Genomic DNA, 16,926 nt, shown 5'->3' with positions numbered 1-16,926 from the left:
GAAGGAGAAAGAATGTTGATCTTGATCTCTCAAATCCTAATCCTAACTCTAACCCCAACTCTAACCTTCCCTTTACTTAAATGTAATAACTGCAAAACCTGCATTAATTGCTTAACTACAGTAAGCAAAAACTGCTCTCCCAATCAGTCCCATCTCTTATCCTGTCCATGCAGCTATACAGGATTTAGCCAGCAATAATATTCATTATCTCTTATTTTCTTGTCCTTAATCCTGATGGATCTGCATAAGTTTACATCATTTAACAAGTTGGTTGCCAGTTATTTTACAGTTTTCATTATCGTTTCCCCTTTAAATACTATTATATAAACTATTAAAAATATAAACCTATATATTACTTTGTTTAAAAAAAAGTTAAGGAGAAAGGAACCAGAACTAGAATTAAATCAAATTTGGTGGATACTTCTGAACACATAATCTGCAAAATATATGCATCATTGGTTCATGTTGTTATGTTGTCTAGGTGGTGAAATCATCAGGATGATAGATGATTACAAAAGGAATACTTCAGAAAGCGGAATAATCATAATCATGGTTAATATTTTCTTTAGTGATCTTGTCATCCTTTTTGTGGTCTCTATATTTGTGGCGAAAAAGCTTTCCGATTCTGTGTGTGTATAGTCAATGTCTACATGGGAGAATAGCTTTGCGGGCAGCTGGCATATTCTGACGATTTGTGGGTTTTATATGTATTTTGCTCTCCGTTTGCATATTCAGATCCAAACTGATACCATCCTATAGACAGAAACCAACCCAGTAATTTTTCCAGTTCAGTGGAAAAAATCCCATTGTGTTCTGTAGTGTGAAGCTCAGGTGGTATTTGTTAACTGGTGATCTTATTTCTAAAGAGAAGTTTGAAATACATGAGAGAAAAGACCACTAATGCATCAGTTGCTGTATTACAGGTTGGATTCATGAATGATGGTAGAATCATAGCCGCAGATTTTCAGTGCTATATAAATGGTGGCTGTACAAAAGATGAATCTGAGTTGGTAAGTCCTTCTTTGCTGATACCACTTACGCTGACTGAACTGGCCACAAAAATAACCCAAAAAACAGCTCTTTGTCACAATTTATTTCTCTTAAGAATATGTCTATTCTTGTTAAGCACAACTCTCATCTGTCTAAAATAAAAATGCATCTGTGGACCAGATGTTGATTACAGAGTATCATTAAGGAGGTACAATATTTCCTCTCAGGTGATATCGGACATAGAAAATTCAGATTTAAAAGTTCAGTGAAGACAGAGTGACAAGAATTTTTATTAGGTAGTCTATTGTCATAAAGTTATTCCTTCACTTCACCAAAACTGAAGGTCTGATTTTTCCCTCAGTAATTCTTCTTTATGCTATTGTAATTCCTATGAGTTAAACGTACTTTCTCTGATTTAAACAGTTTCTTTACTTACACTGGTGTAAGAAACAGCAGAACAGGCCTCCTGAGAGTAGTTCTGCTCTTCCTTAAAAGAATTATATCTCATTGGTCTCTTGAATGTCTTTCACAGGTTTCCCTTCTAAAGGAAATTGATCCATTTTAACAACTATAATCTCCTATTACAGGTGATTGAGTACATTGTGTTGAAAGTGGACAATGCATATAGTATCCCAAATCTCCGAGTCAGGGGTCATGCCTGCAAGACTAATTTGCCTTCTAATACTGCCTTCCGAGGATTTGGGTTTCCCCAAGCCGGTCTGTTTGTGGAGACCTGTGTTGTGGCTGTGGCGACTCAGACTGGCATACCACATGAGAAGGTAAAAGAACTAACACTGCCAAATAAAACATGGGATAACAGAGAATTCTAGGACCTAGACTGTTGGAAGCTCCTTGTGCTTAAGCCAGTTCTTGTAGAACCAGATCTACTAACTTTACTTGGGCTGGATGGTACTTTATTCAGCACCTAGGCTTCCATGGAATAATATTTGATACAATACAGATAAGAGTGGAGAAAACTGGCCCAGGATATGTTGCAAAATGTTTGATGACTGCCATTCATGTGACCAGTTTCAGTCAAAACAGTATAATCTCTTGTACTGTTTGACCAGTTTGAGATCACTTTGTGTATGTTCTGCTATCACCTGCATCTCAGCCTCTCAGAACTGGACTTTCCATCTTTTCTATCCATCCATCCATCTATCAACAGTTTAGTTAGCCGGCTCCCATCATCTCAGTTACCAGGTTGACACTTCTGGCTTCTCCCCAGCCTTCGGAGACAGTTTCCCAACAGTTTTAATTGTTGCCATTTCGTCTCCACTCTTCAAGATCTATCCTTACACACTGCCTTGATAGTGTAAGCTTTTCCTCTTTCGTACGTACCAACCTCTTGTATATCCAAACTATGGTTTATAAATCATTTTACTTTCCTAGGATGCCAACCATCATGTCTTTTCCCTATTTCTTTGAATCTTTTCCCTCTCCCATTTACTTGCTGTTCACTACCACATTTCAGGAAAGCTTTCAGACACATCTCCAAAGGCCAAACAGGGTTTTTTTAGACATTTTTTTTAGCTTTTAACTTCTGCTTTTATTTATCCACCTGCTATCTCCAAGCCCAAGCTTTGCTCCACACTTTTGACTGATTTCCTCATGTCAACTTAGGGCCTTGCCCAGAGCTGCTCTAAGGTTTCCTTACATGTCACAAGTGTTCTCTCACCACTTTCAAAAGTCTCCTTGAGATTTACCAGGTATCCATTATACTCTTCATTCACTGCTATTGAGCTTCTCACCGGGCTCCATGTTTTTCTGTGTTTTTTGTCTAGTCTTATATACAATTTGAGTTTACCAACCTTCTTTGCATTGAGTAGTCATGTGAACAATCCCACTGACACCACTTCAGTTCACAGGCATTTGACATGAGCAAAAAAATCAGGCCATTTGAGCAGTGATTTCCTTCGAGAAAAGGATATGACATTATGTTTATTAAAGATAACTATTAATTATTTCATTAAATCATTATCTCACATATTATATTACATATAATATGTCAATATATTATAAGGTGATGTTTATTTTCAGCACTGTGTAAATTTGTTTGCTGTTTAGGTTAGGGAAATAAACATGTACAAAGGAGTTAACCTAACATCCTTCAAAGATGAGTTTGATGCAGAGAATCTGTGGAAATGTTGGGAAGAATGTTTGGATAAGTCTGACTACTACAGCAGAAAAGCAATGGTGGAAGACTTTAACATGAAAAATTATTGGAAAAAGAAAGGGATTGCCATCATTCCCATGAAGTTTTCTGTTGGATTTAATGCAACTTATTTTCATCAGGTAACCTCTTTGAAATAGTGCTTTTATGATATAAGATCTCTATTTTCCTCTTCATAACTAGAGGAAGTATAATCTCTACAGGCAGGAAGGAAAGAGAAAGAGCAAATAATTCCAACATGCTGGACTAGCATAAAATATCATCCATTGAGATATACTGTCTTTCAGAAAGAATATCACTCTGTCTTGCTGATGTCTTTATAAATGCTTGCTCAGTATGAGATGGGGCTTTGAGCAAGCTGATCTAGTGGAAGATGTCCCTGGCCATGGCAGTGGAGGAAGAACTAGATGATCTTCCCTTGGGTTGAAGATCCCTTCCAACCCAAACCATTCTATGATTATTCAACTCACAGAAATCACGGAATCACGGATTTTTCAGAATTGGAAGGGACCTCTAGAGATCATCTAGTCCAACTCCCCTGCTAAAGCAGGATTGCCTAGAGCACATTACTCAGGACTGCAATGTGAATTTCTAATTCCCAAAATGTTATCTTTATCCAGCATAAAGCTAAATAATTCACTGGAAAAACATGGAACTTGGAACCTTCCATAATCTGGTCCATAGTGAGAAAAATTATCACCCCTATAGTGTGGATAGTCCCATTTATAGGATAGGTTAACCTCTGCTACTGGATTTTTCTGTGGCTTAAGATAGTGGTATTTCTGGGGAAATTTTCCAGCTCTTTTTTTTTTTTTTTTAATTCATGCCCTGAAGCAAAAATTCTTTCAAATGAGTTTCAGGTTAAAAGACCAAACATTTTTATTTGTTTATGAGAGTTCAATGTATGAAAAAATAAATCCATATTGTCCATATGTTAGTTGTTTGTTCCATCTCTTGATTGTTTCTGCACAAGTTTGTAGATTAAGAGCTCAGAGAGACATTAATATATTTCATATTCTTGTGGTAAAGAAACACTGAATCTAGGAATCACAATTCATCTGATACAAAAGGTCAAAAAAAGGCATAAATAATAGTTACATTTCACCAAAACCTTCAAAATAAAGGTCAGGCATTGCATTGAATTTCCAGAAATCTAGATCTAAATCTTGGAGGTTTATAGCTTAATCTTGACTCTGTCAGCTAAGACTCTAACTGACATCAGCAAAATGTTATCTGATTGCATACTTCACAAGTTGGCACCAAAGAGATCACATGACCATTATTTCTCAATGTAGAGTTAATAACAAGAAGATGTCCTGGAGGCACTGTATTTCACAACACTTCTCAGGCTCTACTGTTTGCTCTCTGAGTGTTGGTAGCTGATTGCACACTACAGCAAAATGTCTCTACAGAATTTCTAGTTCTCTTTCACATCCACTTTTTCCTTCATAGGAGTGGATGGCTTGTATGAGATTGATTTCTTTCATCACCATTCCTTGGGAATTTATTTGTTCTGGATTTTACTATGAATCACTTCCATTCCTGCCTGCTTCTTGCATTTCCCCTGTTTAAGATAGCTATTTATTAATACAAGGCTGCACCAAAATACGAACAGAAAGTGAATGAGGTTCTAAGCCATCCTCTTGACAGCCTATGAGAGAGAATGGAAAAGCAGTTGTGTCATTGCTCCATCAAAATTATATACTATGAACATCAGCTTATTATTACCCTGTATGTATACATGCAAACAGAAAGGACTAGGACTAATCACTCAGCTTCAGAAAAACAAGAGTATAACTCTGCTATTGTTTGTTCTAAAAGAAAAGTTCTGTAGATGTTCATAGCAGGAAATACCTGCCATCTGTCCAAAATGCCTTTGATTCTAGGTTCAAATTCTACTCTGTCCTCCTTTTATTGTGGATGAGGAGGGAATAGTATCTGGGGCTACAAATACATCATAACTAGAGGCAGCATGTTCTTAATTCACCCAATTTCACAAGAAGAAAAATATGCTTTTCTGTTATTTTAACTAATTACTGTGATCCCTGCAGAACTCCTGTGAATAACTACTAGCTCATTTAGAGTCTATCCTGTCTTAGAGCAGTGAAATTTGTTATTGTCAGGCTGCTGGAGAATTTCCACTCCCTTTTAATAATATACTGATTCTTGTGAATGAAATCTGGTTTTGCCTTGTTCTTTTTCTTATGCGCCTTTGCTCAGTGCAGTAAGAAAATTACTAAGTTTCTGTGGCTTTTCTCTAGGCTGGAGCTCTCATCCATATCTACATAGATGGGTCTGTGCTAGTCACTCATGGTGGAATTGAACTGGGACAAGGAATTCACACTAAGATGTTACAGGTGAGTGAGTTAGCATCTGAGGGTAAACAAAATACAACAGGAAAGGTAACTGAGCCAACAGAAAGAAGTGCAATAGGCAAATATAGAGATAAGAAAGCTAACTTTAATGTTGGGTTGTTGCTTCTAAGTTACTGATGAAGATAGAACTTAGGAAAAATATAAGCTATAATCAAAGTGATCTTTCAAGACCTGGAAAGGAGATGAACATCTTTGTGGAAACATCACTGTTATCAGGATAAATAAGGTACAGAGAGCACATGCAAAAATGACTCAACATTTTTTTTCAGAGGGAGTTAAAGTGCTGAAAATTTAACTTTGTTGTGTATCCAACACCAATGATGTCATCAGTTAATTTTTATACATTTCTGGTGTAAATAGTGATAAACAAAACTATGTGCCAAATAGGTCATTTCTGGGGCTAAATTGAGGCTGCTCCTTCAAAATGAGCTGAATGAACACCTGAATATTAGAACACTGTGAAAAACAAAAAAGTGGGAACGCAAACTAATCAAGCCATTTCAAGTGAGATAGTTAGACAATAAAATATACAGATAAGATTTGAAAATCCATGAGTCATTGTTTTTAAAACTTGATTAAAAATTTTCCATATGTAACCAAAAGCTAATTAGGGAGAGCAATTAATTAGAGGCAAAACATATAATATTTCATTATATTGGTTTATCTTATCTTTTGTTATCTGAGTTTATTTATATAATATTTTTTAACAGAATAATTGCTAAGGAAGACTTCTGCATTTGTCCTAGTCATAGTATTAAGGTTGAATTAGGTCATTTATCCATGTGTGTATACATAGAGAGATGAATGGCAAGATGAGTTCCTGACTTGAGATTGCATCTTCAAGTGGGACTGGATATCTTCTTGTTTAATTTATTACAGATTGTCAGTCGTGAACTGAAGATACCATTGTCATATATACATTTCTGTGAAACAAGCACAACAACTGTACCTAATGGCAAATACACAGCAGGATCAGTTGGAACAGAAATCAATGCAAGAGCAGTCCAGGTTAGACTTATTACCATTTTTTCACATAATCGGTGGTTCTGTTGAATAACGCATGTCCCTCTGAGGATTCATAATTTGGTTTTGGTTTTGAGCAGCTGTGAATTCTTTTATCTCAAAATCTCTTTTGCTAAATCTATTTTATATGCATAGTTTAAAGCAAGGCAAATTACAGAACACTTTAAAAGGGTCACTTCTTTTTGGCTTTACCGTATAAGATTTACAAATGAGGTGTTTTTTTTAGATTGCCACTAGATAAATTTATGGATTTTCACTTTATTCTGTATTTAAACACAATTTAAAGGAAAGTTTAGCATAAGTTATATTTCAGGTACTTTTTTAATAATCAGACTGGAATGCCCTTATCCACTTAAGTGCTTTGACACCAATTCTGCTTTCATTTAATTTGTAATAAAACATTCAAGTCAGTGGTTTTCTATCTCGTAAATAAAAATAGGAGAGTCAGGTCCTTTATCTTCTTTTTGTTGGTGGTTTCAGTGATAGCCTAGTATGTGAAGACTTCAGTTACATTAGAGCAAATGCCAATGCTGCTCTTTGCAAAGTGTTGCTTTCTAACTGGCAGTTACCAGAGTAAACTGTAGGTAAATGAACAGAGTTATGACTCTCAGAATGAATTTAACAAACTAGCTTCACCAAGAAAGAACTTATATTGCTTTGAAAACAACAGATAGATTTGGGTTTGTGGATTGGTCAATGATGCCCAACCTTCTTCCTCCCTAGGATGCTTGCCAAATCCTTTGGAAGCGTCTGGACACTATACGAAGAGACAATCCTAATGGCAAATGGGAAGACTGGGTAAATGTCTCTCTCTGTTTCTTACTATTAGATTATGATTAACCCATCAGTGCAGAGTGAAAGCTGCCGTTCTTCTGGAGGGAGGAAGGAGCCTCCTTGTGTGAAGTAAACTGGAGGAGAGGAAACAGTGTGAAAGCAAGTGGTGCAACATAATGTCCAAATAAATCTACCCAACTTTAGAGTTCTTGCAATGTGTGCCTTCCTAAACACTCGTTCAGAGTACAAGGGAATGTAAAGCTTTTACTCAGGGCTCCTTTTTTTTAAAAATGTTTTTTTAAAGTTTCGCTTTCTCTTTAAATATGAGATAAAGAATTTTTAATTTTCTCTCTTTAATAATGAGTATACCTTTTGCAGATCAGTGAGGCTCACAAGCAGAGCATCAGTCTTTCAGCTACTGGCTATTTCAAGTAAGGAAAACAATTAGTCTTTTTTAATTTCTTGTCATCGGAGGTGCTACTTTGTCAATAAGTTGCAGGAAGGATAAGAATGTCCCCATTCAACCTTCTCAAGGCCACATCAGATGCAGCACACAAACAATTAAGAAGTTGCCTGGACCAGAGACTGCAGTGTTTAGACAAGAGGAATTCTTCTCTTCAACCCATATTGATTTCAGAAGCACTTGATATTCTTGGTTGGCTAGTTTAATAGTTGATGCGCAGAGTCTTCTCCAAGGTCAACTACAGTAGGACACAGGAGGCCCACAAGGACTTTTGTTCCATGGCCATAATGGTTTGCAACTCTCCTATCCTCCCAAACCATCCCACACAACATATATTTATCAGTGGTGCTACACCCTAGGTTGTCTTTGACTATAGAGATCCTATGAAAATACTTAGCTTAGAGAGTTTAGGATATATCATGTTATATGAAAAGGAGGCTTGGGGGAGACCTTATTGCTCTCTACAACTACCTGAAAGGAGGTTGTAGCCAGGTGGGGGTCAGTCTCTTCTCTCAAGTAACAGGAGACAGGGCAAGAGGAAATGGCCTCAAGTTACACCAGGGGAGCTTTAGATTTGATAGTAGGAAAAATTTCTTCACCAAAAGGGTTATCAAACATTGGAACAAGCTGCCCAGGGAAGTGGTGGAATTGCCATCCCTGGGGGTATTTAAAAGACAGATAGACATGGTGCTCAGGGACATGGTTTAGCGGTGGTTTTGGGCAGTGTTAGGTTGATGGTTGGACTCAATGATCTTAAAGGTCCAACCTAGACGATTCCATGATTCCTGTAGTGGTCTCAACAGTGAGGACAAGGATAGGCAGAGGGGGGCGCATCTTGATCAAATTCGTCTAATCTGAGGGATATTCTTACTTCCTCCAGAGGTTATGTTACAAACATGAACTGGGACACAAAGAAAGGCCATGCCTTCCCATATTTTCTCTTTGGAGCTGCGTGTTCTGAAGTAGAAATTGACTGTTTAACAGGAGCCCACAAGGTAGTGTCAAAAAATACAATGAATTGGAAGCAGAGTTGGGTGAATTTCTCACCATCATTGCATTGATATGACAATCTTTTTCTTTTGCGTCTTTTGACTAAGAACAGAGACATAGTCCGTTGGATGTACTCAACAAAATGCCAGTTCTTGTGATAGAAGTCTGATGTTAACCATAAGAATAAGAAACACTATAAGAACAGCAGAAAATAAAGGTCTGATGTTTCTACCACATATGATGGATTTGAAATTCAATTAGACTTTCTGAACATCTTCCTACAGGTCTTCAACGACAAGACCACATCATAAGTTACAGTCCCCTTTTCAACAGAGTTACATTTAAAACAGGTGAAGCCATAGTCACATGACATGACCTGTTGCAAAGGGGATTTAGCACAGGGATAGCTCTCAGCAGCATTGTATGGAGACCAACCCAATGTCTTCTAGCTACTGGGGCAGCACATTTGGGTGCAGTGACTGCCAGACATCTAGTAGCCCATGAGGAGTTAGACTCCAAAATCCCTGAGGTCTGTGAACCCACCAGGCTGGGATTTAGGAGAAGACACTGGACCTCATATAAGGACAGCCCAGTAGATATCGTTCCCTGTCCCCACCCTGAACTTCTGTTCAGGTGCCTGTGCTTCCACGCTCACAGCATAGGAAGTAGCTAAATATCACTTCAAGCAATTCAGATTCTGTAGAAGAACAAGCAACAAAGCCATTCTTGAATTCGTGATCATCCTGTTATTCATGGGATGTGCACATCATATTCCAAGTTTCAGGCAACCACCAAAAATGCATTATCTAGATAAACTGTCCATCAACACAGCCTGTCTCAAGTAACTTTCTTGTTTCAGAATAAATTTGTAACACTTGTGATGATACATCTTTCATGGGTAAGACTATATATTGTTTAGGATCCCTTTGTTGTTGTGTATTTTAAATATAACTTTATAACACCTTTTGTTTGTTTAACAGAACGTCAGAACAGACATTGTCATGGATGCCTGTTTTAGCATAAATCCAGCTATAGATATAGGACAGGTATGAACTTCCATAGTTTTGCTTTATATTAGATGTCAGTGAACATTCCTCTTTGTGCCTAAATGACTGCTGTTATTGGTCAATTTAATAGCCACCGAAGCCTATGAGACACTACCCATTAACACTCGGGGATGTTGGATTGACAATGTACTAGTATTTGGTTTTATTTACAGCTATAAAAAATACTAGGTTAAATTTTCTACGTCTTATTCATCTTCTGAGAAGTGATGAGAAGAGAAGATCCAACAGACCGGAAATGTCTTGTGGGATTAGCACCCTGAATCTCCTTATGACTTTTTCCTGACCAATTTACTCTACCCTAGAATTACGGACTGAGGGCTAAATCTTAACTAGCTGCAGAACACTGTTGACTTCAGCTCTGATAAGAAATTCAAATGTAATGGAAAAAGAGATTGACATGGAACAAACCTCTCTTTAAAGGTCTGTTACATCCATAGCTTCGTATTATGAATTCAACTACCTATACCTACAGACAAACTGAATAGTGACAAAAGTGGTGTCACTCACTAGTAGTTTGTAAATAAGAAAGTGGTGGTGAATTCATAGTGTAAAAAATATTTTACATTTCTTTGCAGAATTAAAGGAAATGCTCCTAAAAATATGACCTAAATGTAAAAGCCTTTCTTATCCTGCTTATTTATCCTATTACAGGCTCATCCTCAAATACTTGTCCTTTGCCTAAAAGATTATGTTTATTTTGCACATCCAAGAATTGCCGAATTTGTCAAATCGTTCTTTCTTAGCAGTTCAATTCTATGTTCACCTTGCACCAGTGTTCACGTCACCCCTGTCATAGCCCACGTGTCTACTCACTAGTTGTTCCTTCCTACTTTAGGACAGTCTCTTGTAACCTATCAGCTATTTATGTCTGAGATGTTTGTCTCTAGAATAAATTTCATTAGCTATCCACAAATCTTTTTAAGCAAATTCCAGATTGAGCAGACTATATATGTCATAGTCCCTGGGCAACTATCTCCTCACTGGAGTTCCTGTGGCAATAAGCTTGAAGTCAGTGGATTTGACTCAATTTTCCAGTTTGCCAAAGTGAATCAGAGGTAACTGTACTAGTTACAGTGAGTTTAGCTAGGAATAAGGAAAAGTAGAACTCAAGCCAATGAAAATATTCGTATAAGTCTGATGAGGACAGCTTGGTCCTATTTTGGTCTATGTTGGCTAATTTCTGCTTTTGGAAGGCAAGGTGGCAGTTCATGTGTAACCTTAGAAAGTGAGTCTAATTGTATATATGTTTTTATCTTTTAAAATGACTGAATGAGATGTAAAAGTTCACTGTTTTTTTCTTTGCTCAGATTGAAGGGGCCTTCATTCAGGGAGTTGGTCTTTATACATTGGAAGAAATCTACTTTTCCCCAGAAGGAGAGCAGCTCACTGTTGGCCCAGATACATATAAGATCCCTGCCATCTGTGACATTCCTGAGCAGTTCCATGTCTATTTACTGCCAAACTCGCGCAACTCAATTGCTATCTATTCTTCCAAGGTAAACACGCCAAACTTACTGTTTGCAAGCACACCAGGTGATTCTGCTGCAAAACTGTAAGTGATTGTAGGGTATGGTAGACTTCTCCTCCCTCCCCCACCCCCCCAAAAAAAACAAAACAACAAACAACCAGTTTCAGCCATGGAACAAATTGTACTTAAATTGTGAAACACCAATGTTCTGAGGGTTTGGACTAATTTTCTTCCTATAATTTATTGGTATTACGGTAGCACTTAGAAACCCTAATCAAAATTGAAACTTTTTTGTACCTACACGTTGTGCTATACATCAAAAGTGAAAAAGTCTACCTTGAAGAGCTTAAACTTCCTAGACAGGAGAAAGGATGGAAGAAAGAAATATTATAATCCTTTTTAAAGGCTGAGAAGTCATGACATAAGAGATTAAGTGACTTTCTAGAATCACACAGGAAACCTATCATAGGCATGGGAATAGAGCCCAGTTCTTCCATTAACCATGGCAGAGCACCATTCTTTCTAGGGGTACATCATCCTTTGAGGAGGTACCCACTACTAGAACTGGGCACTGTTCATAGACTCAAAATAAAAGCAAAAAAAAAAGCAACTCAAAATGAAAGGGGAATTATTGGGGAGTTTAGGCCTCTAGCTACTAAAAGACAGGAACGCCCACTGTTCCAGCCTTGAATCTAAAGCAGGTATGACAAAGTGTCCTGGTTCAACCCCAGTAGGCAGCTCAGCCCCACACAGCCACTCGCTCACTTGCCCCCGGTGGGATGGGGGAGAGAATTGGAAAGGTAAAAGTGAGAAAACTCGTGGGCTGAGGTAAAGACAGTTTAATAGATAAAGCAAAAGCTGTGTGCACAAGCAAAGCAAAACAAGGAATGGAATTCACTACTTCTCATCAGCAGGCAGGTGTTCAGCAATCTCCAGGAAAGCAGGGCTCCATCACGCATAATGGTTACTTGGGAGGGCAAACACCATAACTTCTAATGTCCCCCCCTTCCTTCTTCCTCCCCCAGCTTTTGTTGCTGAGCATGACATCATATGGTATGGAATATCCCTTTGGTCAGTTGGGGTCAGCTGTCCCAGCTGTACCCCCTCCCAACTCCTTGTGCACCCCCAGACTTCTCACTGGCATGGCAGTCTGGGAAGCAGAAAAGGCCTTGATGCTGTATAAGCACTGCTCAGCAGTAACTAAAACATCCCTCTGTTATCAACACTGTTTTCATCACAAACCCAAAACATAGCACCATACCAGCTACTATGAAGAAAATTAACTCTATCCCAGCTAAAACCAGTACACAAAGGAATAGGAATTTCCAGAAGAAAATCCACTCCATATTCTTATGGCCTATTTACACTATGTAAGTGTAAATGAGTAAACAAGCTCTTCCACATGAAGAAAATAGATAGAGACAAAGAGCACATTTCTTATCACAATTAGACAACACAAACTTTATCCATGCAACAAGGGCCAGGGGGTGGTGGGGATGGGTGTCTGTCCTGTTTCATCATGTAGAATTAATTCCACTTGGATACAGAAAAGGTAGCTTATGTGAGAAGTCATGAGTTATTTCATGGCTTTATAATGTGAGCACTGAAGTCCCAGCAGGAAGCTTTTTTGATAGTTTAGCTGTAATGTGAATTTTAAAATTATCCCCATCATCCAAATCCTGGTCCTTGGATGTTTTTCCAATTTGAAAGTTCTCAGAGTTCCAAGGAAAATTGTTGAATCCAAATATGCTGGACTTGACCAAATACACTGAATCACACCAGCTCAGTATTTCAGATAACTGCAGCAGAGATGTGCTGCTTTAACTCTGCTGCCAGTTTCTAAGGCCAGTGTCTCCAGCTCCCTCTCTCCTCTGTCAGGGCGTGGGCGAGGCCGGGTTCTTCTTGGGCAGCTCCGTGTTCTTTGCAATACGAGATGCTGTGGCTGCTGCACGGAAAGAAAGAGGACTGCCCCTGGACTTCACACTGAACAGCCCCTTGACTGTTGAGCGGATTCGAATGGCCTGTGATGATGTCTTTACTGAGATGGTAAGGGTGTTTTCATTTCTTAAGTGAGCCAGCCAACTCCCCAATTCTCTTTAATCTGAATGGATAGTGCATGTAGACTAATCAGTGAGCTAAATCTCTTTTCTTCATAATACGACAATTAGCAGAGCTTTGTACTTTAATCAGTGGCACTTTACTCAGCTATGTTGATGGAGTAACAAGAACTGACAGTCCAGAACTGAGGAACCTATGCTATTTTCTCAGTGGTAATGATTCCAATTCATGTATCTCTTTTAATCTAAAAGCTCTTGAAAGTAGTTTTCAGATTATAGCCTGACTTTGGTTTTAGTGTCACTTTATTTGCATCTCTATTAGGAACTATGACTGTGCCTAGACACAAAGTAAGTGTGTTCTACCACTTGTCCTCTGCTCCTGGTCTAGACTGATTCCACTTCGAACCAGCTACCCCAGATTCCTTCTTTTCTTCCTTGAAAACCAGGGAGATGGAAATACAGGCTGACATGCACCCAGGTCTTGTCATAATATTGGGTTAGAACACAGGCTGTGTGCACAGGAGCACTCCCAAATAAAAAAAAATTAGATTTATGTTTCCATGCAAGCATCACCATTGACAGTGGCATCCACAGAATCTAAGGGTGCAAATTTAAGTTATTCACTGTAAAGGCCTAAACTGTTTAGGTCCCAGTTACTTATTATAAGCTCGTTTTCTGTGTCGTGATCTGAGAAGTATTCCTAGAGCTGCTAGAGTGAACACATCCTTGATTTTTACAAAAAAAAGCAGAGGCTAGCAATGATTCTTCCCATGGTACAATCCATTTCCAGCTGGGTTTATAAGAGCCCTCCACCTTGACCTTCAAGTCATGCTTTCTCTTGTTTGTTTTCTGGAATGAAGAGACGTTCAGCAAACACTGAAATGATGGAGTCTAAGAAGGACAATGGACTTCAGATACACCAATCTTCCTTTTTTTTTTTTTTTTGACAAACATGCAAGATGCCCATTTTCTGCCTATCTCAGGCACCGTAATTACTTTGTAGATTTGACGTGTAGGTTTGAGAACAGTACAGCTCCCCACTCTGGAAGTGCAACACAGTGCTAAATTTGGCTGGTTTTGACATACCACTATTTTCTAATATCTTCCCTCTCACACAGATTGAACAGGTACCCACAATTGGTGGACTGTGCCCTTTTATTGAAATTTCCCTCATGGTCGCTGAAGTTATTTGGATAACCATCTATGGGCTTTATTTCTGCTTCCTTCAAAATGAGAATGGCAAGAAAATGTACCTTTACCCTTGTAGTTCTCTGTGTCTTCCTTTCCAGAGTAATACCTTCAGTCTGCTCTTCTTGTATCTTGCACTTCCTTCACTAGAAGGGGTTGGCAGGACAGAGCAGCAACCTGCCAGAGAGTACTTATTTTTGTAAGACTATGAGGCAGGAGCCAACTTCTCTCCTCCTATCTGTCCTAGCCAACAATGATCACGCAAGGGTTTCTTCACAAAAGAGGGCAAGACAGGAACGAGGACATTGTTTTCTAACTTAATAGTTTCAGTCCCACTTCAACAGGTTTTCCATTGTACTCATCCTTTTGGCACTGTAAAAGTAGATGTATCTGGAATAGCTTAAGACATTGTCACTTACCCAAAGTTTGTTTGTTTATAAGTTGAAGAGAAAAAGAAAAAAATAATTAAAAAAATAATGAAAGGAGTAAAGTATAGGAGCAATTATCAAACAGATAAACAGCAAGAGTATAGCAGCCATTCTCCCCTCAATCCAGTCAGAAGGCAAACTAAACAAACAGTTTGGTGGCCTGGAAAATAAGAAACACCAGACCAAAGTGTGACGAGGTCCATTAATTAAAGCTTTCAACTTAAAAAGCCCCACAGACCTGAGTTTGAGCAACTGTGTTGTACCCTAGGCTGAAAATTTCTCTATGAAAAGTGACATGAGTAGGGTCAGGCAAATCTGGGGGCCCCTCTCTCTTCTAATGGTAGCCAGGTAGAGACCCCCTGACCTCAACCTGCCTGGAGGTTGGGGCTGTGAACTCCACATCCATCCACTTCTGTTACCTTCTGTGCAGGATATCCAGTGGTCAAGTCTTTCACAGTGAGAGACTTTCTCATATTGATAGAAGTCATAACCAAGATCAAGAACCTTTGTGGGCTAGGTGTTGTGCAAACACTTGGTAACAACTTTGAATTTAAATAAAGGTGAAGTTGTTATCCATTCATCAGGACTTGATGTTCTGTCTCCAGGAATGCCCTCAGAAATGTAGGATTTTCTTGCAAACACCATGGCCTCCGTGATTTAATGCAGTTTCATTAAACCATGTTGCATAATGGAACCTCATATGTCAGTTCCTCTAATCTGAGCCTTTCAGGATGTGAGCTTACCTGTGCTATCGAGGTATGTGCTTAATTACCTCTTCAATTACAAGTATGCCACTGTTGACTAGAGGTAAGTTCATTGATTTCACAACCTTTTATAACATGAGAAAGTGGGGATTTGTTTGTGCAATGACATTTGAATGGCTGGTAAGGAACATGCATTTGTGAATTACAGCAAGTTTTCTTTCCCTTTAGCAAAATGATGGAATTTTATATTTTCTTTCAGATTCCAAAAGATAAACTTGGAACCTATAAGACATGGGCCATCAATATGGATTAATACTGCTTTCCTAAGTATCAAACAACCAGGTGACTCCTTTAGCCACTTACTGACTGAAAGCATTCCAGCAAGAAAGTAGAACTGTAATATTTACACACATAGATATGCATTTATATCAGTCTTTGTAGAACAAGATATAAGCACCAGTTCTATTGTCCTCCCAAGCAAGAGACCTCCCATTTTGAAACATATATTTCTTTCTAAATCAAATTGTGATCCATACTACACTGAAATAGTTCTGGGGTTACCCGATGAACTTCAAAGAACTTGCATCCAATTTTGAAAATATTTGCAATGAAGAGCAGATCACAAATAGTACCATTTTGCCACTTCTACAACCAGTTTGAGATTCACAACTGATGTTATCCACTCCTTCTGTTCTTCTAGTACATGAAAATCTTAAAGATCAGAATTATACACGGTACAAATTAGTGATGGGCAATGTATCAATATTACAGTAGAACAGACATTCTAAAAGTACATACTGCCAAATGTTTTCTAGACAGTGATATATTATTACTAGCACAGTAACCACGGTAATACTACACTATAGCTCTTTACTTCCTGGCGGCCCATCTCAGGCCTGCTCCATACCATTAGATCCCTCTGAACAACTAAGCTATCAAATTTGCCCCTTCCCAGAGCTGGAGTGTAATCACTGCTATTCACTGCATTGTTAGTGCTCAGCCCTCCTCTCCTTTGCCTTACCCACTATTTTGCTCCTTCTTTCCAGCAAAATGGTGAAGTAGGACATAGCTGATGCATTCATCTGTAGGTAAGGAGAGGGCGCAAGGTGAGGGAGATGTACTGGAGGTAGGGAGGATTAAATAGCAGGACAGGTTCCCAGTACCAGCTTTGAGCAAAGTTCATAACAGAAGTGAGGATTTCTGGGATGATGTAGATTAGTGAGCAA

The 16,926-nt window shown here is 38.5% G+C and overlaps 1 protein-coding gene across 1 annotated transcript in view; it reads left to right on the top strand.

Annotated features, from left to right (window-relative positions):
• LOC309672608 (aldehyde oxidase 2-like) overlaps nucleotides 1-16,137 on the top strand; it is a gene marked incomplete at its 5' end in the record, with an annotated part of 48,618 nt that extends 32,481 nt beyond the window's left edge. The window contains 12 exons of the mRNA XM_082484149.1: nucleotides 924-1,010; nucleotides 1,578-1,769; nucleotides 3,058-3,285; nucleotides 5,425-5,520; nucleotides 6,418-6,546; nucleotides 7,285-7,359; nucleotides 7,714-7,766; nucleotides 8,679-8,793; nucleotides 9,769-9,834; nucleotides 11,163-11,351; nucleotides 13,202-13,369; nucleotides 15,960-16,137. Coding sequence (XP_082340275.1) covers nucleotides 924-1,010; nucleotides 1,578-1,769; nucleotides 3,058-3,285; nucleotides 5,425-5,520; nucleotides 6,418-6,546; nucleotides 7,285-7,359; nucleotides 7,714-7,766; nucleotides 8,679-8,793; nucleotides 9,769-9,834; nucleotides 11,163-11,351; nucleotides 13,202-13,369; nucleotides 15,960-16,013 — 1,452 coding nt within the window. The 3' untranslated portion in view covers nucleotides 16,014-16,137. The remainder of the gene's footprint in view (nucleotides 1-923; nucleotides 1,011-1,577; nucleotides 1,770-3,057; nucleotides 3,286-5,424; nucleotides 5,521-6,417; nucleotides 6,547-7,284; nucleotides 7,360-7,713; nucleotides 7,767-8,678; nucleotides 8,794-9,768; nucleotides 9,835-11,162; nucleotides 11,352-13,201; nucleotides 13,370-15,959) is intronic.
• Nucleotides 16,138-16,926: the final 789 nt, after the last annotated feature.

This window comes from Vanellus vanellus, assembly GCF_965231255.1.
Source record: "Vanellus vanellus genome assembly, chromosome: 5".
NCBI lineage: Eukaryota > Metazoa > Chordata > Aves > Charadriiformes > Charadriidae > Vanellus > Vanellus vanellus.
This window is presented reverse-complemented; position numbering and strand designations above follow the sequence as displayed.